General features: G+C 44.7%; 1 protein-coding gene across 4 annotated transcripts; it reads left to right on the top strand.

Annotated features, from left to right (window-relative positions):
* The first annotated feature begins 1,124 nt into the window (after positions 1–1,124).
* On the top strand, positions 1,125–20,364 carry LOC109879719 (single-stranded DNA-binding protein 3). 4 transcript variants are annotated; one of them, XM_031792606.1, is made up of 18 exons: positions 1,125–1,425; positions 7,164–7,236; positions 7,803–7,864; positions 10,750–10,834; positions 12,941–13,030; positions 14,017–14,082; positions 14,464–14,523; positions 14,633–14,699; positions 15,135–15,202; positions 15,319–15,380; positions 15,536–15,581; positions 15,772–15,807; positions 15,927–15,978; positions 16,091–16,161; positions 16,327–16,405; positions 16,514–16,542; positions 16,661–16,762; positions 16,926–20,363. In XM_031792606.1, the coding sequence occupies exons 1-18, from the start codon at positions 1,370–1,372 to the stop codon at positions 16,953–16,955; spliced, it is 1,134 nt and encodes a 377-aa protein (XP_031648466.1). In that variant the 5' UTR covers positions 1,125–1,369; the 3' UTR covers positions 16,956–20,363. The 4 variants fall into 4 exon arrangements, with proteins under 4 accessions (XP_031648466.1, XP_031648465.1, XP_020327471.1 ...); XM_031792605.1 differs by having other exon boundaries at positions 15,927–15,981; XM_020471882.2 differs by having other exon boundaries at positions 1,127–1,425; positions 15,927–15,981; positions 17,101–20,364.
* The last annotated feature ends 155 nt before the right edge of the window (positions 20,365–20,519 follow it).

Below are 20,519 nucleotides of genomic sequence, written 5' to 3'. Positions count from 1 at the left end.
TGTGTGTGTGCGTGTGTACATTAGGGTGAATACCTCTGAATTCCAGGAGTGGAGTTGATTTATAATTACCCTAACGAATCATCCTACCCTATCAGAAATATACACACATACACAGGCACATTCCCTCAACAGTATGTGTGTTCTGAGAGGTATGGGGGCTCAGGCCAATCGATACTGATGCTATGATGAGACAGTGATAGAGTTTGAGGTCTAGAGCTGAGTAGATACAAACACACTCTCCCTCACTCTCTACCCTATTGGAGCAACACAAGCACACTGACAGCTCTGCCTAGCTAGACAGTGTTTGTGTGTCCTAGCTCTGCACTCTCTCTTCTCTTTACCCCTTTTTTGGACAATGTGTTTGCTTCTGTGTGTCCTGTAGAAAACAGTGGAGGTGGCTAACCCCAAGAATGACACATACATGCAGTCAGTGTGTCCTTCCCACAGATGAGCAACATTTAAGCAGATCACTTCGCTCCTGCACACACACACACACACACACACCCAGCCACTGCACTGCACCCACACTCACACACATTCTTAAAGGGACAGGCCACACACACATCCCTCAACTTCATACTTGGTATACATGTACACATTTGATTAATGATTCCCTCACACGGCACATAGGCTGTGTTTAGACAGGCACCCCAATTCTGATCTTTTTTTCTTCACTAAATTGGTCCTTTCACCAAACAGATCAGCTCTGGAAAAGATCTGATGTGAAAAGATCTGACGTGAAAAGGTCTGATGTGATTCGTAAAACGACCAATTAGTGGCAAAATTATCAGAATTTGGCTTACTGTGTAAACACAGCCATAGAACTATATCTAAACAGGACACACAGAGCTGTTATATACCATTCCTGGCCGGAACATACCTTACAGAGCACACAGTTCCATGTGGGCACAGTAGGGTACTGTTAAGAGGCATGTAGGGTACTGTTAAAAGAGGCATGTTAGTGATCAAAACCCTGCACACATCCATGTGGGACTCCAAGCCCAGGAATGAAGAACACTGACTAGTCTATCATAATTTAGTTTGGCAAATAAACAAAAAAAAGGGATCTATCCCTTTAAGAAGCCCCCACCATTCTATAACAGGGGGAGCGTGGGTAAAACCCTGGAACAGCGACTGAAAAAAAAAAGATCACCAACAGACGGTTTCAAGCTCCCCGCGACGGCAGCAGCCCCTGTTCGGATCGGCAATGTTGAGGATGGATGTAGCCTGCTAGAAAAAAAGACACCGGGGCACAGTGAGAGAGAGAGAGAACACTACTGCTGTGTAGCTATGGAGATCGTACGTGGTCGCTTTCTTTGACAGGTGTCGGAACCGGACTGAATAAAAAGTATCGAAACCAGCTTCAAGGATGTACGCCAAGGGGAAAGGTGCTGTTGTGCCCTCAGATAACCAAGCAAGAGAAAAGTAAGTGGGAATAGTGCAATGTCACAAACACCAGCTAGAGACACTAGTGCTAGGATATCTACTGTTATCTCCAACGCTCACATACACCACCTCGCTTGTTGTCATAGAAAGGGTGCAGATTAGGATACGATATGCTCTCCGTAGTTGTTTAGGGTCATTGTTTTTCAAGTTTTCCTTGCATCGGTGAATTCTTGTAGCCCTCCCTAACAAGCAAATAGTTATTGGGGGTTGATTGCTAGCCTAGCTAAACGTTAGCTTACTACCAAGGTATCCATTCCTACTAGTTTCATTCTCATCCGGTACAGTATATTATTAACTTCATGTATGACATTGGCGATATTAAACAACATTGGAAAAATCCTTTGTTTTAAAACTGTCTGCAATATGTTGCATTTTTAGAATTGAGTGGAAAAGAGCATCCCTACTTCTCTGGGTATTGGGAACAATGCATTCGTGAAGATGCTTGTGTGTTTCAGGAAGCCTGGGATTAGTTTATGGTGAAATAACGTAGCCGATTGATAGCTTTTACAAAGTTGAAACCAATGTAACCGGTTTGGTTTCAATGTAACAAAGGAGTGTCCAACGTTCCAAAAAGGAACTATTCGAACTCACTCTACATTGTATGAATGTGTACCTTCATACGCGAGTTACTGCTAGGTAGGCTAGGAGCTAGCTAGCGGTAAGTATGATAACTGTGTCCAAACAGTTTATTTAGCCCTTATTAAAGAGTAAAATAAGTGTCCTTTATAAAATAGTTTTTCTATCATTTAAAATTGGCCAATACGCTGAGCATTTAGCCGAATAGTTGGAGTTACAAACGAGGTAGTGTGCTAGCTCAGATAGCGGTAGCTTACCTATCCCTTTGTCTGCTAGCTACGGATGCCGTTTTGTCCGTACAGGATGATGTTCCGCTGAACTGGCTGCTAGTACGACAGTAACTTTATCGTATCCACCCAGTGCTACTGTGTTGCATTTATGTTTCTTTCCTAAACATGTTTGTCACAACATGTGTCATTTGGGTTCTAAAGAGATTTCAAATGTGTATGGTATAACCTGCAGAACCAGATACTCATAAGTATGCACAACTACTAGGCTATTCGTACTGATTTATTTGAGCTTTACTGACAAGCTGTAGATGGCTCTCTTTTGCCATTGTCTTGCCAAATGTCAACAAAACCGATGCCTTATTATTTGCCCATACTTTCCCCCACACATTTCAGTCCATATTTAAATTAAAGCTGTTCTAAGCCCTGTCCCTTGGATGTGCAAATAAATTGTCAACACATTTGTCTGCTCCTTCTGTGTATGTCGCTGCTGTGCTTGATATGATTATGTTCATCTACAATCTAGCCTAATTGATTTTATGAATCAACCTCAGAACTTGAGCTCTGGGCAGACCATAGCTTAGCTCAGAAGGCAAACTTTTGTTGATTTTCCTCCCCTCTGTCTCTATTCTTCTGCCTCCTCACCTCCCTTCCCTCTCCTCCTCTGTCTCCTCTCCTTTCTTCCCCTCCTCTGCAATGCTCAGTTCTCCCTTCCTCTCTTCCAAGTCCTCATCTCTTCTGTGTTGAATTATTGAGTGTCTGACTGAAGCGGTTGCTCTGTGCTGTGAGTCGGAGCGGTGTGTGTGTGTGCGGTCGCTCTGAGATGGAGCAATGTCTGTGTTTCTTTTCTGTGAGAAGGAGAGTGTTTGCTGGTGGGCTGTCTTATCCATGTTTAAAGAGGGGTTTTGTCTGCAGCCGCAGGCAGGATGTCAGGTGTGCTGGTGGTGAACATCAGGAGGGAAGTTTGTGTGAGAGAGAAAGGGACTGAGGGAGGAGATGAGCTGTCCCTTTGCTGAGTAATTGTGCATGTGTGCAGAGACACTACCTTCCCATCAAAACATCTCCCCAATGTTGCAGCTCAAGAAACTCTTCCTCTCAATGTGTGAGCTTAAATAATGCAGCAGACCAGGTGCACATAGCCCCCCACCCCGTGCACACACACACACAGGCCTCTCATCACACATAAACATTTCATCAGTGCCCTTGTGGGGGAGATCGGTAGTTTGATCGTTAACCATAGCCTTCTGTAAACGGTCAGGAGAAGACATGGTGTGTATGTGAGAGAGTAGACCTACACTAACCAAAGTCAGTGGTGTAGTGGAGGGTAAAGGCAGTTTACCTACCATGCATCCCACTTCTGGCTTGCCTCTGAAGCTAAGCAGAGGCACTCTTTCCTGTGATCTAAAAAAATAAATATCCCAGTGCCCCAGGGCAGTGATTGGGGACGTTTCCCTGTGTAGAGTGCCGTCTTTCAGATGGGATGTTAAAGATCCCATGGCACGTATCATAAGAGAAGGGATGTTAACCCCCAGTGGCCTGGCTACATTTCCCCACCTTTTGGGAGAAAATGCATTGAAAGTATAGGCAGCGTTACTTTATTCACTGTGAACACTGATCAGTTTGTGTGTGTGTGTGCTGAGAGACCCACACTCTAAACCAGCAGTCTCAGAGCTAAGTGACTTTCAAATCATTGACTGCCCTGTGCATTGGTCAGGTGTGTGTGAGAGGCTTAACTGACCCAAGACTGACAGTAAACTTTACTACACCACCAGGCAGCCACAGACAATTGTGTGTTAGAACCACTACCTCTGACAGCCTGGCTCATAAATCACAGGCTGGCCTGTCTGAAGAGCTGCAACCTCACAATTACCTCCTACTCTTAAGAGGGTTCGTACTCTTCTCTGGCAGTGTGTTTGTCCTGTCTCACCAGTTGTTTTATCTGTGATCACAGGGTGGGAACACCCCTCAGCTATTTACGGTCCTGTCCTGTGAGACGGCCCTTACGACTGTACACGCACACCAGACCTGGATTCAAATACATGTATATTTTGTTACTCAAATACACAGAAAATAAGTATTTAAATACTTTCAAATTACATGGGCCGAATCAACTACTTCTATTGTATTCGCAAGCTGTTGCGTCTCAACTGATGGCAGGCACAACACGAACCTCAGATGATGAAAGGTCTAAACTACAACATATGCGAATATAAAAAAAAAAAGTTTTTCATGAAATTATAATATAATTTGACAAACTTGTTTTTGTAAGTTTAAAAAAATGATATCAAACTCAACTGTTTTATCTTTTATAGTGGTGAAGACATGGCTGTCTCATGGTATGTGAAATGGGTCAACTTTGAGCACCTTAATCTTCCGGATGTTTTGGTATTGAGGTGTAAGAAGCCACTTTCGGACCATTTAGGTCATGGTTCAATATGTATGGGGGAAAAAGATTTACAGTTTTCTGCAATTCTACCCATTTTTACATGGGGTGAAATGTTTGCATTTTTAAAGAGGCACTATGCAGAAATTTCTCTTAATTCTAATAGTTCGCCAAATTTCTGTTGGACAAAAAAAGTGAGCATAGTGTAGAGAATCATTTGTACCATCTAGACTGCTGTGAAATTGTTTCCATAACCAAAAATATTTCATTTTTAGCTGTTTGAAAACTGGTGTACAAAAACAAAAGTACAATACAATTTAAATGGGAAGCATCGAAATAGCGCACATAGAAGAGATACTACTTCTTAGGCTTTCAATGAGTGACAGATCTGTAACTCACGTTTCTATGACTTTTGCCGGGTCGCCCAAAAAGTTACATATTTTAGCTTTTTGAAGCGAATTTCCAGCAGTTCTACACTTTATGACGTATGCCATGTTAACCCTTTCCAGCCTGAGCGGATTGTTCCACTGGATCATGACCTCTGTGTGCATTAATGAGCATAATGAAGACATCATACCTATTTTGAATGTTGAGAAACTGCTCTCTCAAATGACAATCAGTCAAGAAAGAACACCTGTGAAAATGTATCTTACATGAAAATCTATGCCCCCCCCCCCAAAAAAAAAACTGCAATTTACAACCATTTCTAATGAAGATCAAAAACACTTAGAGCATATTGAGTCTCTTGTTTTGTAAGGATTGATAATATGAAATCAGAATATAAATACCTTTTACTGTGAACAAGTTGTTTTAGTGACCAATGGTATTTAAAAAGAATTCTATGGAATGTTCCTTGATCAGACACTTATCTGCGTAGTATATTCAACACATCTGCTCCAAAACAAATTACAAATAGCATTTAGTCTGACGTGATAAGCAAAGACATAAACAAGTAATAATATAATATTAATAAGACTACTTTATTGAAAGAATAACGTTAAGGAGTGCATTGTCTCAGGCCTGGGGTAATAATGTAGAGAATATCACATGAGGAGTCAGAACGGGAACCATTTAAAAGCCCAACATTATTTTAGTCTTTACATGTCCTTTACATCTCCAAGGCCATGAGTCATGTGTCAAACATGTAGGCAGGCTGGCATGCAGGATATATGGGAACAGGAAAGGACAACATGCACGAGAGAGTTATGGAGGAGCCACGGTGGGGGCCTCTGGTGGGCAGAGGAGTCGGCTATCTCAGAGTAGCTGCGGTGGACCTGGAGGCTGGTATGCAGCCGGTGTCTGGTAGGACTAGGAAGCAAGGCCAGTGGGGGGTAAGAGGGGGGACCAGAAGGGGAGAGGCTAGGGATGAAGCGGTCTGGTGAGGGGTGTTGGAAGGAAGGGGAGCCTGTGGTGGCAGGGGGACATGCATCAAGCATACTGTATTTCCTTAACCTCCCAAACCAGGCTGATCTGGCAAGCTCACATTAGGTTTCTCTGCAAGTGAAGTGAAACCAGTGTGAGCACAGTGGTCAATCTGGTTTAATTGACATTTGAGTCATTTAGCAGACCCTCTTATCCAGACCGACTTACAGGAGCAGTTGGGGTTAATTGCCTTGCTCAAGGGCAGATCAAAATATATATTTTTGTCACGTAGTCAGCTCAGGGATTCGAACCAGCGACCTTTCGGTTACTGGCCCAACGCTCTTAACTGCTAGTTTACCTGCTGATTTTTACTAGGCCATACTAGCGACAAACTTAGCTATGTTTGACAGTACACAGAAAATCTAGCTCTCTTGTTTTTCCAGCCAGAAAGAAATTGCCCCAAAAATGTCAGAAATGGAGGGAGAAGCAACTTTCTTACCTCATCTGATCCACATGGTTGTTTCTGCTTTGAAGCGGTCGAAATGGCACTCGATCCACTCTCCTTCCAGTCATCTACCAGGGCACTGAGGCAAATGGAGGATTTGCTCTGTGACCTTTCATTGAAGTAAAAAAACAAGTTCCCACCCATAAAGCCCTAAACCATTAATATATCTACTTGTAGATCATGTGTAAATGGCAGTTTACAGAAATACATTTGGTGATTGGACGGTGGTGTTATTATGGCTTTAAACCATTGTTTAACTATTATTACAAAATTAGAATGCTCCGGCTGGAAAGGGTATTTGGTATTTGGCCATGATTACGACAAGTTTAGATTGGTAAATTAATCAAAAAATTGTTCGCTGGTGTGGGTAATTTAGTGACTGACATAAGAGAAATTGCTGATGCATTACCAAATTTCGAACTTGCACCTTGTGTATTCTACTATTCGCAACAGTAAGTTGAGGCCCCGAACTGAGTTCCTAAAAACAGCCTAGCGGCCTGGGGCCCTAAGCGACCTCTTATGCCTGCAGCTTGCCGTGCACACACAGTCAGCCTTGTTGTTCTAGTAGGTTTCTGTAATCCTCAACCAGATCTTTGCTAATGCTAACTCCTATGGCTTTTTCTACAGTTTTGCTAATGCAAGGTCCTGTTCTCCTCTGTTGCAGGTTAGCGCTGTACGTATATGAGTACCTGCTGCATGTAGGAGCACAGAAGTCTGCACAGACCTTCTTGTCAGAGGTAAGACGCACACCTTTCTGTCCGATGTCGTCATACCTCTAGCCTGGTGGTCGCCAACTTTGGTCCTTCCCAATAAGTAAGGGACTAGAGTGAGGTGCAGAATGACTGAAAGGAAAAGACGGAGACACTGAGGTAGAGAGATGTGGACAGGTAGCGGTAGCCTAGATGGTGGTAGAGGGAGACCGATAGAGCGAAGGGGAATGGACGGCGTTGACAAAGGGTTAGAACGAGGTGTGACAGGGCATTGACTGAGAGGTAAGGAAAGAAGGAGCATAAGGGAGAGTGCGGTCGCGAAGAGGGACAGCGTTGACTGGCTGAGACAGACTGATTATGTGTTCTTAACCTCTAGGCCAGGGGTGTCAAACTCATTCCACGGAGGGCCAAGTGTCTGCAGGTTTTTGGTTTTTCCTTTCAATTAAGACCTAGACAACCAGGTGAGGGGAGTTCTTTACTAATCAGTGACCTTAATTCATCAATCAAGTACAAAGGGAGTGAAAACCTGCAGACACTCAGCCCTCAGTGGAATGAGTTTAGAACTAGACATCATGTTGCTCTCTCTCTTTCAGATACGATGGGAAAAGAATATTACGTTAGGGGAGCCTCCTGGATTCCTGCACTCGTGGTGGTGGTGAGTATCTCGGCCCCTTGCGTGCACATCTTCTTGTGTTCACGCGTTTGTATTCCATTAGAATATCACCACAACGTACCATTTACATTCAGATACGTGTGTGTGTGGTGAATAACATATGTACTGTACATAGATGTGGTAAAGGAGGCAGTGACACACGTTCTAACAAAGTTGCCATTTATCGACTGTAACAGGCCCACAATGTGGTTACTTAAGTCCCATTTGGATATATGTTAGCTGTTTTCTCCAAGTAACGTTTAGAAGTGACTGCTAAATGCTAACTGCTGTTCGTATTAAGCTGGTTAGCCTAGCTAGCATACAGAAATTGCTGGTGGTCAGTTGTTTTTAACTATATAATGCGATCGATTTGTAATAGAGGTTGGCCGAATATGATTTTAATACCGATTTATTTGAGGACCATAAAAAGCCGATACCGATTAAAAAAAATGTTTACCGGCCGATTAATCGGTGTCGGCTTTTTATGGTCCTCAAATAATCGGTATTAAATATATATATATAATTCAGTATTGTTGTAATTGTCATTATTACAAACAAAAAAATAATAATAAATGTTTTAAAAAAATATATACATTTATTATTTTTTTGTTTGTAATAATGACAATTACAACAATACTGAATTAACACTTATTTTAACTTAATATAATACATCAATAAAAATCTATTTAGCCTCTAATAAATAATGAAACTTGTTTAATTTGGTTTAAATAATGCAAAAACGGTGTTGGAGGAGAAAGTAAAAGTGCAATATGTGCTATGTAAAAAAGCTAACGTTTAAGTTCCTTGCTGAGAACATGAGAACATATGAAAGCTGGTGGTTCCTTTTAACATGAGACTTCAATATTCCAAGGTAAGGTTTTAGGTTGTAGTTAATATAGTATTTATAGGACTATTTTTCTCTACCATTTGTATTTCATATACCTTTGACTATTGGATGTTCTTATAGGCACTTTAGTATTGCCAGTGTAACAGTATAGCTTCCGTCCCTCTCTTCCCCACTTCCTGGGCTCGAACCAGGAACACATCGACAACAGCCACCCTCGAAGCATCGTTACCCATCGCTCCACAAAATCCGCGGCCCTTGCAGATCAAGGGGAACAACCACTCCAAGTCTCAGAGCGAGTGACGTCACCGATTGAAACACTATTAGTGCGCACCCCGCTAACTAGCTAGCCATTTCACATCGGTTACACCAGCCTAATCTCAGGAGTTGATAGGCTTGAAGTCATAAACAGCTCAATGCTTGAAGCATTGTGAAGAGCTGCTGGCAAAACGTGCAAAAGTGCTGTTTGAATGAATTTTTACTAGCCTGCTGGTGCCTACCATCGCTCAGTCAGACTGCTCTATCAAATCATAGACTTAATTATAACATAATAACACACAGAAATACGAGCCTTAGGTAATTAATATGGTCGAATCCAGAAACTATCATCTCGAAAAGACGTTTATTCTTTCAGTGAAATACGGAACCGTTCCGTATTTTTATCTAACGGGTGGCATCCCTAAGTCTAAATATTGCTGTTACATTGTACAACCTTCAATGTTATGTCATAATTACGTAAAATTCTGGCAAATTAGTTCGCAACGAGCCAGGTGGCCCAAACTGTTGCATATACCCTGACTCTTCGTGCAATGCACGCAAGAGAAGTGACACAATTTCACCTAGTTAATATTGCCTGCTAACCTGGATTTCTTTTAGCTAAATATGCAGGTTTAAACATATATACTTCTGTGTATTGATTTTAAGAAAGGCATTGGTGTTTATGGTTAGGTACAGTCGTGTAACGATTGTGCTTTTTTCGCAAATGCGCTTTTGTTAAATCATCCCCCGTTTGGCGACGTTGGCTGTCTTTGTTAGGAAGAAATAGTCTTCAAACAGTTCAACGAGCCAGGCGGCCCAAACTGCTGCATTATAGCCTGACTCTGCAAGAGAAGTGACACAATTTACCCAGTTAAAATAAATTCTTGTTAGCAGGCAATATTAACTAAATATGCAGGTTTAAAAATATATACTTGTGTATTGATTTTAAGAAAGGCTTTGATGTTTATGGTTAGGTACACATTGGAGCAACGGCAGTCCTTTTTCACGAATGCGCACCGCATCGATTATATGCAACGCAGGACAAGCTAGATAAACTAGTAATATCATCAACCATGTGTAGTTAACTAGTGATTATGATTGATTTTTATAAGATACGTTTAATGCTAGCTAGCAACTTACCTTGGCTTCTTACTGCATTCGTGTAACAGGCAGGCTCCTCGTGGAGTGCAATGAGAGGCAGGTGGTTCGAGCGTTGGACTAGTTAACTAGTAAGGTTGGAGATTGAATCCCCCGAGCTGACAAGGTAAAAATCTGTCGTTCTGCCACAGAACAAGGCAGTTAACCCACCGTTCCTAGGCCGTCATTGAAAATAAGAATGTGTTCTTAACTGACTTGCATAGTTAAATAAAGGTGTGTAAAATATATATATTTTTTTACATCTGCCAAATCGGTGTCCCAAAATAGTGATTTCCGATTGTTAGGAAAATTAGGGCCGATTTTCAAGTTAATCGGCCATTCCGATTAATCAGCTGACCTCTAATTGTAATGATGACATGAACACGTGTTGGGGTTGACATCCATACAAGTATTATATTGAGATTTCTACCTCAACATAGTGTGAAATACACATGTCAACAATAGCCTAAATGTCGGCTGATTTTGCTGGGGGGCAATGAGAAGAGTCGGGATCTTTCCCCCACGGTCCTTCATGCGTCTCCATGGCAATTCAATTGCTTTGGTGGAGTTCGCTTGACCTCTTTATCGCCTCGATTGGCTCATCAGGTGCTCCCTGACATGAACCCTCTTCCTCTATTTCCTGTTGCAGTGTATTCTGGGATTTGTATTGCGCTGCGCCGGACAGACGGGAAAACTGCGAACACTCCAGCGAGGCCAAGGCCTTCCATGATTACGTGAGTGACCGGCCCACGTGTGTGTGTGTGTGTGTGTGTGTGTCTTCGTCCCGCCTCTTCCCGTGTGTGTGTGTGTGTGGCTATCGTCAGTGTGTGGAGATAATGGAATGGAGGTCTTAATCCAGTAAGCCCAGCATTGGGCCGGGGTTAAGCCAGGGATTTGTGGGTGGGTTTGTGTGTGTTGCAGCCCTGGCATCTGGCCCAGAGCAAGGGGGGCTTTCACATCCTCGGTGCCAGAGAGAGCTGGTTAACAGTGTGTGTGCATGCTTTGTGTGCTCTGTTTTGTCTGCCGTGGCTGGCAACTGTTTGAGTGAAGTGCCAGTTTGCCAGTCTCGAGGACCAGATGGTCACTCAAACACACAAGGTGTGTGTCTATATCCATGTAGAGCATTCTGGCGGGGGGGGGGGTGTGCGTCTCTGTCTCTGTGTGTGTGTGGCCTCAGAGTCCATAGAAAACGAATGATTTAGTTCTCCTGTAACTCTCTTTGCCGCCTTCCCTCTCTCATGTTGCCCCCTTTACACTCATCTCTTTTTTTGTGGGAGGGGGGGGGGATTTACCACTCTTCTCTCCCCCTTTTTCTTTCTCTCTCCCTCTCTCCATCTTCCAGTGTTTGTTTGTCTTACCATTGAAAAGGTCAATGTGTTGAGCACCATTGATCTGTCCATTTTCTCTCTGTGTGTGTGGGCTGGATAGATCAATTCCATTCAGTATCGGTGAGCCACATACCACATCGCCCAATCAAATCATCAATTTTGATTTGTTGATTAATTATTCATGGTGGTGGATTCCTATAGGCTGAGCCAGACATTAACCTTCCCCTGTGGTGCTTCCTGTCACTGTGTGTTGACATTTATTTCTGTTTGTGTGGGTGAGTGATAGTCCACCATGTAGCTTTATTGATGTACAGTTATTTGTCATTGATGTGTAGGATTTAGGATTTGTCTGTGTTTTGTCGATATGTCAAGCATGATGCCAGTAGCCTGGTTAATGGTGTTTCTATACGAACCTTGCCATCTGGTATGATAGGTGGAGTTTTCACCATATTGCCTATATCTATCCAATTATTTCATATCCACACAAGTGGTTAGGGCCTGGCTAGAGGTTGTTACTGAAAATCCGTCACTCTGTCTCTCTCTCGGTCTCTTTCTCTTACCTCCCTCTTCTCCCCCTCTCTCTGAGAGGGGGATGCTAGAGGCACGGGGAGCAAAGGACCAGTCTCCATAGCAACAGCTTCGACTAGCTACTGCAAGAGATGAGAGAGGGGGAGTGAGCAAATGGAAGTGAGAGCGACGGGGAAGAGAGGTTAGGGCCGGGGGAGGAGAGGTGAGGTTAGGGCCGGGGGAGGAGAGGTGAGGTTAGGGCCGGGGGAGGAGAGGAGAGGAGAGGTGAGGTTAGGGCCGGGGGAGGAGGAGAGGTGAGGTTAGGGCCGGGGGAGGGCCAGGTGAGGTTGGGGGTGGTGAAGTTAGGGCCAGGTGAGGTTGGGGGAGGTGAAGTTAGGGCCAGGTGAGGTGAGGTTAGGGCCGGGGGAGGTGAAGTTAGGGCCAGGGGAGGAGAGGTGAAGTTAGGGCTGTGGGAGGGGGAGGTGAAGTTAGGGCCAGGTGAGGTTAGGGCCGTTTGAGGGCCAGGTGAGGTTAGGGCCGGGGGAGGAGAGGTGAGGTTAGGGCCAGGTTAGGGCCGGGGGAGGAGAGGTGAGATTAGGGCCGTGGGAGGGCCAGGTGAGGTTAGGGCCGGGGGAGGAGAGGTGAGGTTAGGGCCAGGTTAGGGCCGGGGGAGGAGAGGTGAGATTAGGGCCGTGGGAGGGCCAGGTGAGGTTGGGGGAGGTGAAGTTAGGGCCAGGAGAGGTGAGGTTAGGGCTGGGGGAGGGGGAGGTGAGGTTAGGGCTGTGGGAGGGGAGGGTGACCCTAATGTTGTCCCCAGGGACTCAGTGGCCTGTTCACGGGCAGAATTAGCATAAATGTATAAAGACAAGGTGTGTGTCAGTTTAACAAAGTGGAAAGGGCAGGGTTTAGGATGGTCTGTGTCTGTGTCACTCTGTGCTTCATCTTTTAATGTGTGTGTGTGTGTGTGTGTGTGTGTGTGTGTGTGTGTGTGTGTGTGTGTTGCAGAGTGCGGCAGCAGCCCCCAGTCCTGTGATGGGGAATATGCCTCCTAATGATGGTATGCCAGGAGGACCCATGCCGCCTGGATTCTTCCAGGTAATACACCTCTTCATCCATCTCTTTTGCTACCTCCCTCGCCTCTCACTTTACGCATGGTAAAACTCCCTCCCTCCACTCCACCAATCATCTTCATCATCCATTACTTTATTCCCTCTCTTCCTAGATCTCCTCACACTTCTTTTTCACATCTCTCTCTTTCTCTCCACCCCCCTCTTTCTCTCCACCTCCAATAATCCCTCTCTCCTCTCATATATAGATCACACACACACACACACACACACAAAGCCAGACAGCGTGATGGACAGCCCTGGCATTTGGCAGCGGCGATGATAAGGTGGAACGGAGAGAGATGGGCCTCAATGTGTTTGTTTCTGTGGCTATCACTTCATTGTCTGTCGAGAGTGGAAGAGAGAACTGGAGAGAGCTGAAATGAAAGAATGGGAGGGAGGGAGGAAGTCGGTGAAAGTGGGAGATGGCAAGAGAATAGTGAGGGAGCGAGAAAAGAGGAGAGGCACGGAAGTGCTATTTATAACACAAGTGAGGGAGGAGGGTGTCTGTGCTTGTTGTCCTTTTTGTACAAGTGGCCTTATCATTAGCAAGAGCTGCTTGCTGCAATTATGCCTGTGTTGCTATTATCATGTGTGTGCTTGGTGTTTGTTCGCTAATAAAAAATTGAAGACCCACACAATTCACAAAACAAACCTGAAGCCATTCATGCACATTCAAGCAGTTCCTCAGTCTTGTTGCATGTCCTGATGTAGAACTGTGTGGGGTGGACGGTGACCAAACATGCTGTAGGCTCCTCTGATCCACTGTTGTTCTGAGCTGTGTTTTATAGTTGTGTCAACATTGCCCTCTAGTGGTGAAGACACCCTCTTACCATGGATTAGGAAAAATGCCCTCCTCTCCCCCTCTGTGTTCTGATTGGCTACTGCCTAGCTTCTCTTCCACATCCCTGATTGGCTTGCTCCTGCAGCTGTAGTTGTTAGCTCCTCTCTGATGTCACTCTTCTCTTCTCTCAGGGTCCGCCAGGCTCCCAGCAGTCTCCTCACGCACAGCCCCCCCACGGCATGGGACCACACGGACAGGTAACAAACACACATAAATAATTGACTCTCCTCTGGAGCTGTTCTGGGGGGGGTTGAAGCTTTAGCCTCCACACAGACACACTCCACCAACCCCTCATCAATAAAACTAAAGAGGAGCCACTGTGGACCTACACACTGAGTGGACGGGACAGACAGAACACACACAATGCTCTACATGTACCACTACATGTAAGGCTAAGGGATGAGAGAGACGCCTGCATCCTTGAAGACAAGCTTCCTCTGTAAAATATCTCGTTAATTAGCCGGCTCATTGTTTTATTTTTCTGTGTTCTCAGTCCCTTCCTCCATTCACACTCTGTCCATCTGTCTGCTCAACTCCTTTTCAGTGGGAATGACAAACTCTCTCTCTGTCTCTCTCAGCCTTTCATGTCGCCACGGTTTCCAGGTGGACCCCGCCCCTCTCTCCGAATGCCAAATCAGGTATGGACCACACGCTCACCTATACAGCTGAACATGCACTTCCAGGTAGGTATGTGCTGGTGGTCCATACTCACCATCGCCCCTTCTATCGTCCATCTGTTTCCCTCAGCCTCCCGGGGGAATCCCTGGTTCTCAGCCTCTCCTGCCAAACAGCATGGACCCCACCAGACCACAAGGTGTGTGTGTGTGTGTGTACATTATTCATGCTTGTGTTTATGTAAGCTTGCAGTTTTTCAAGTGGCGTTCCTCTCTGAGAACGCTGGTGCCCCCAGGACCTCACAGATCTAGGGGTCATCTGGGTAGAAGATAGGATAGTGTGGGTCTCTGAGTTTTGGCTTGAGATTACAGCTTCAGATTATAGAGTACTGTTTAACCCAACAGGGGTCCCAGTTAATGAGGTTAGAGGAGAGTTTAGTCTGTTGCCTGCCATAAACCCTGCCTTCCAGGTTCAGACTGACCATATGTGGATTAGGTGTGGAGGTGACCGTCTCATTGGATAAAAGTGTTTGCTAAGTGAATCGAATTATCCATATTAGACCATCACATAGTGTCTTTAACTACCAGTGTGTGTTGGTGTTAAGACTGTGTTCTTGTCATCTTTTCTCCTATAGGACATCCTAATATGGGCGGGCCAATGAGAATGAACGCTCCACGAGGAATGGGGCCAATGGGTCCACAGGTAAGTGTAAGCGTGTGCGCGCGCGCACACACACACACACACACACACACACACACACACACACACACACACACACACTCTCATTTTGACACCGTGTATCTCTTCTCTCTATGTAGAACTACGGGGGTATGAGACCCCCTCCTAACTCCATGGGTGGTCCTATGCCTGGGATGAACATGTAAGTGTTCCCTCCATAGGGAGAAATACAGTCTATCCCATAGCACCAGCTTCATGGTTGAATATCGAAGGCCCCGACATCATGAATGTTGAACTGTTGTTCTCTTGGTTTATGGCAGTGTTTCCCTATACTTAAAGTCTGTCTTTGTCTCTCAGGGGACCTGGTGGTAGAGGACCATGGCCTGGTCCCAATGCGAACTCAGTAAGTTGTTTCCTCGCTCAATTTGCCATAGATTAGATGATTCATTACAATTATTATTATTTAAGATGTATTTACAATACTGCCCTCTTGTTGCTGGAGGAAAGAACTACTGGTTAGTTGAGAATCTCTCCCGGCAGTAACTATGAACCCCCCCCCCCCCTAACCTCTAGTTTCCCTTCTCTCATCACAGATACAATACTCTTCCTCATCTCCCGGCCACTATGTGGTGAGTAGCCAACCGTCAGTGTTTTCAATAACTTGTCAGTTCTAAAACTGTTCCTTAGCTGTAGAAATGGGGAAATTGTGTGCACTGTTCTTATTGACCCCTTTTGATCTGTTTCCCAGGGTCCTCCAGGAGGAGGGGGGCCGCCCGGAACTCCCATCATGCCCAGCCCAGGTGGTGCGTCTCTTAAATATGTCCCCCCAGCACCAGTACTATATTTAGACACTGTGTGTTGCCTCTCTCTCTCTGTGGACTAATGTTGTACTATTGTGTTCGTCTCCCCCAGACTCCAACAACTCCAGTGAAAACATCTACACTATGATGAACCCTATAGGACCAGGAGGAAACAGACCCAACGTGAGTCACATTACACGTCGTATTCCACCGCGTGACGTCACGCAGGGTGACACCACGATACAGTAGGACTTTATCCCCCTGCTGATTAGAGAGGGCAATAAAACTAGTCCGAAGGTCCAGTTTCACTGAGACATCTTTATGTTGTGTGTGTGTGTTCTCTCCCAGTTCCCTATGGGCCCGGGGCCTGATGGACCGATGGGAGCTATGGGAGCCATGGAACCTCACCACATGAACGGCTCACTAGGTGGGTGCTATGACAGGGTTATGAAACCTGTTATTAATGCAGTCGTAAGGGTGACAAAATGTTCAGATGAACTGTTTTGAATCTCATCTTTCTCTCATGGTCTCTCAGGCTCTGGGGACATGGACGGGTTGCCAAAGGTGAATATAAATCCCCTTCAATCTCTCAAACAGACAGAGGGACATGTCTTGGAGCTGCTGGTCAAATAACTTGTGGTACAACATATTTATAGAGTTATCTTACTCTCTATCTATCCAGAACTCTCCTAACAACATGGGGGGTATGAGCAACCCTCCCGGGACGCCGCGGGACGATGGAGAGATGGGTGGAAACTTCCTCAACCCATTCCAAAGTGAAAGTGTGAGTACTGCTGGCCGATGACCCCCTGACCCTTATACCTTGACCCCTCAAGAACCAGGGTGGGTGACCTGGTATGTACTGTTGTAGCGTTTACATTTTTCACTCATGTCTACCACTCCCCCCCCCCCCCCCCCCCCCCCCCCCCCCCCTTCTCTCTTCACAGTATTCACCCAACATGACGATGAGTGTGTAATTTTAATTTCTTTATTTTTGTATTTTCTTTTGGTTATTTTGTTTTTGTACCTTTCCACCTGGATTTTCCAACCCCTCACCTTGGATCGGACTCATTCTGCCTTTCCCACCTCACCTCCACCCCCTGAACTCTCGCCGCTACCCAGGCTTCTAGGACAGCCCTGGGGCATGCTGGGCCTCTAGTGAAGGCGGAGCTTCCCGACGCTGTCTGTGGCCTAGACAGGAAACAGAGACACAGGAAATCCCTACTCTCTAACCCTGCCCCCTGCCTCTCTGACTTCTTGTCAGGGTCTGGACAATGAGAGAGGGGATGATGGAGAGACTGGATAACATGGACACCCTTCAGGACACAGCATGGTAGGGTTCTGTCAGTAACTGTCTGGAAGCTCGACAAACATTTACATTGGCATTCACTTTTATTTTGATGTTTTTATTGTTTCTAATGGATTTGATTGTTTCTAATGGATACAGGGAACGAATCTCGAATGATCCCCTTTTCCCTATGTAGTGCACTACTTTAGAGGAATAGGGTGTCATTTGGGACCTAGACATGGAAGTGTCCTCTAGCTCCCCCTCCCCCCTCGTTCACTCTGTGTATACATTTAAAAAACAAGTGTTGTGATGTTTTCCATTACTCTGTATGTAATGTATTATTGCTATTCTTTTATAATATTTTATTGTTATGATTTAATAATATTATGATTCTGTTTATTTTAAAATGTAGGATTTAATTTCTGGAGTTTTTTTTGTTGTTGTTGAAAGGGCATGCACCCACTGATGACCTCTTCGTTAGTAACGTCACAGGACGGTGAACCTTCACTAGTCTCCTTAAGGAAAACCCACAGGATATACACAATCTACTGCCCAGTCAGAGAACAGCACCTTGGTCCATCATGGTACTTTAAATTGTAATGTCCCTCTCCATCCCCCCCGAGAAGGCGTTTTCTCTGTAGTAGACTAAGTGACCCTGAACATGCAGAGGATGCACAGTTGTATTTATTTGTTTAATCTTCCTTTGAGACAGACTTATTGTCAACCTGTTCTATCTGCACACTCCGGAATCACTCTGCACCAATCAGCATCCACCTAGAGGAAGACATCTTGGAAGTGTCTGGTTTTTGTTTTTATCAATTTTTTTTACCCAGAGGGCAGTTCTTCTGACCTTCTGTGAAATGATTCTGCTTGGATGCTTAAAGGACTCTTGTAACAGAGCTGAGCCAATCAGGAGGTGGTGTGGCAATTGCCATGGTAACTGGCAAGACACCCCCCCCCCCCCCCCAAGAGGACAACATTTGTCCTTACTCACACACAACCAACCAATCGGCCTACCTACACCTACACCCTCCCCCTCCCCAACCACCTCTCTCCTTTTGTGACGTCTCCATCTGTCTTTGGTTTGTTTTGTAAATACTGTAAAGTGAATTTTGATATCATGACATGTTTTGATATTTCTGTCACAACCGATGACCTGCGAAATGAGTTGATTCAGACCAACTTGGTTTGAAAAGAGACGGTGTGTGTTTTTACAGTACCTCACTGTTCAACTCAGACACAACTAGGGCCAGGAGGGACCCTCTTTATTGGATCATTATGTAGTTAGGAACTACAACTAACGTTAGAGTCCAGAGTGTTTCCTGGCCAGGTCAAGCTGTTAGGGATATCTCCTGTCTCTCGTAACGATAGATGAAAAGAAAATGATTGTTTTCTATTAAGGATTTTTCTGTATTTTAATTGAGAAAAGATGTTAAATCACAGGTTCTTAATAATATGGAGAGAGTTAAGGGGGGGAGGCTTCTGGTGTAGTTTGAGATACTGCTGTATAGATTCAACTCTGAACCATATTCACGAAGGGCAAATCGGAAATGCACCCAATTCCCTATATATAGTGCCCTACTGAAGCCAAAAGTAGTGCACTACATAGGGAAATTGGGTGCCATTTGGAACGTGCCCTAGTTTGCACCAGTGCAAAGTGTTTATTGTTGGAAGAGGATAATTATTGGGAAACGAACCGTGAAACTGTTTAGTTTTTAAAATGTGAGATATATTTACTTACCATAACTAGGGCTAGGAGTGTTTTATGTGCCCTTGTCAGTGGAGGCTGCTGAGGGGAGGATGGCTCATAATGTCTGGACTGGAGCGTGGAACCATGTTTGTATGTAACATTTCATTGATTCGGGCTCCAGCCATTAGCACAAGCCTCCGTCCCCAATTAAGGTGCACCGACCTCCTGTGGTCCTTGTCATTTCATGTGCTCTGGAAAAACTCATGGCCCTACTCGTGACCTTCTTTTGACCTTTCCACTCTACCCATACGGAAGAGGATGCCTCTTATCTGTGACCACATGGGCACTACCATTGAGGCTACAACCCATAGTAACCCCCATCCGGTTGACTACTTTAAAATGGCGGAAGTCCTCAATGGAGCTGCCCAGGCTAAAACGGCATTTTGGCCACTATTATTCTCTATGGCTCTACCTTTTTTCAAGTTGTTTCCTGACTGTGACCTGTTCAGGGAAACCTCCTGGCCCTAGTGGTGTCAAACTCTGCACCGGTGCAAATGCCTCTCCTGTATGAAAAATCAACGTTTGTCACATTGTTGGTCATTTCTGTCTTTCTGTGGTGACGTATAATACTGTTTCATTCTTGGTTGAAAGGAGGGGACAGCGGGTGAGGACACATTTGACTGTTCCTTGGGTTTGTCTATCTCTCTAGTTTAAGTAGCGTCCTCCTCTCCCTTCACCTGCACTGACGTGGAAGATGGATCTGTGCAGACGAAGGAGATGACGTGAGGAGAGGAAAACACTTTACATTTGAGCCACAGTCCATGTTTTTCTCTGACGACAAAGCAGCATTGGATACGAGGCAGTTTGTTTTTCCAGAACATTTAGTCCATTACAATGATCCTGTGTTTTTAAATTCTGTTAACCCCTTTTTTAGATTGGGTGCCACCTTGATTTGAAGATCCAACTGAAAGAACTTTTACCCATCTCTTGCAGTGCTGTGTAATATACATGATCCCATGACATTTGGTTGGAATATTGCCATATTCAGGTTCTTTTCGAAAGCAGCGTGAACATAATCTAAGGGGCCAACATGGTATCATGCCAATCTGGATTAAACATGGTGAAGAACTGCTTCCTGGGTTTGCTTTGTATTTCCTGATAGGCTAGTTTCTACTCCTAAATGTCTTGTGTAGTAATAAAACGTTTCCTATTTGTACGTTTTCTTTGTTGTAATAAAGTTTCTTTAGAGACTGATAAAGTTGCTTATTGGGGAGAAAAAAGGGGGAGATCTTGCATCAACAATAAATGTCAGTTGTTTTGGGTTTTTCAGAGTCATCTGTTTATTTCACCCCTGTGTCCTTCTCGTTGTTGTAGATTCATCAAAAAACGAATAAAGTGAATTCACTACTTTTGCCAAGACGTTTAGTTCTTTCAACACCTTTTAGAGGCTTCTAGTTCCCATCACCTCAATTAGTTTGTGCTCTCTTGCACTGCTGACGATGAGGGCAAAGGATGCGTGTGTGTGTGTGTGTGTGTGTTTACAGGCCTATCTATAGGCGGAAC

The sequence above is a fragment of the Oncorhynchus kisutch genome, linkage group LG16 (assembly GCF_002021735.2).
Source record: "Oncorhynchus kisutch isolate 150728-3 linkage group LG16, Okis_V2, whole genome shotgun sequence".
Lineage (NCBI taxonomy): Eukaryota > Metazoa > Chordata > Actinopteri > Salmoniformes > Salmonidae > Oncorhynchus > Oncorhynchus kisutch.
The sequence above is the reverse complement of the archived record's forward strand: the minus strand, read 5'-3'. Positions and strand labels throughout refer to the sequence as shown.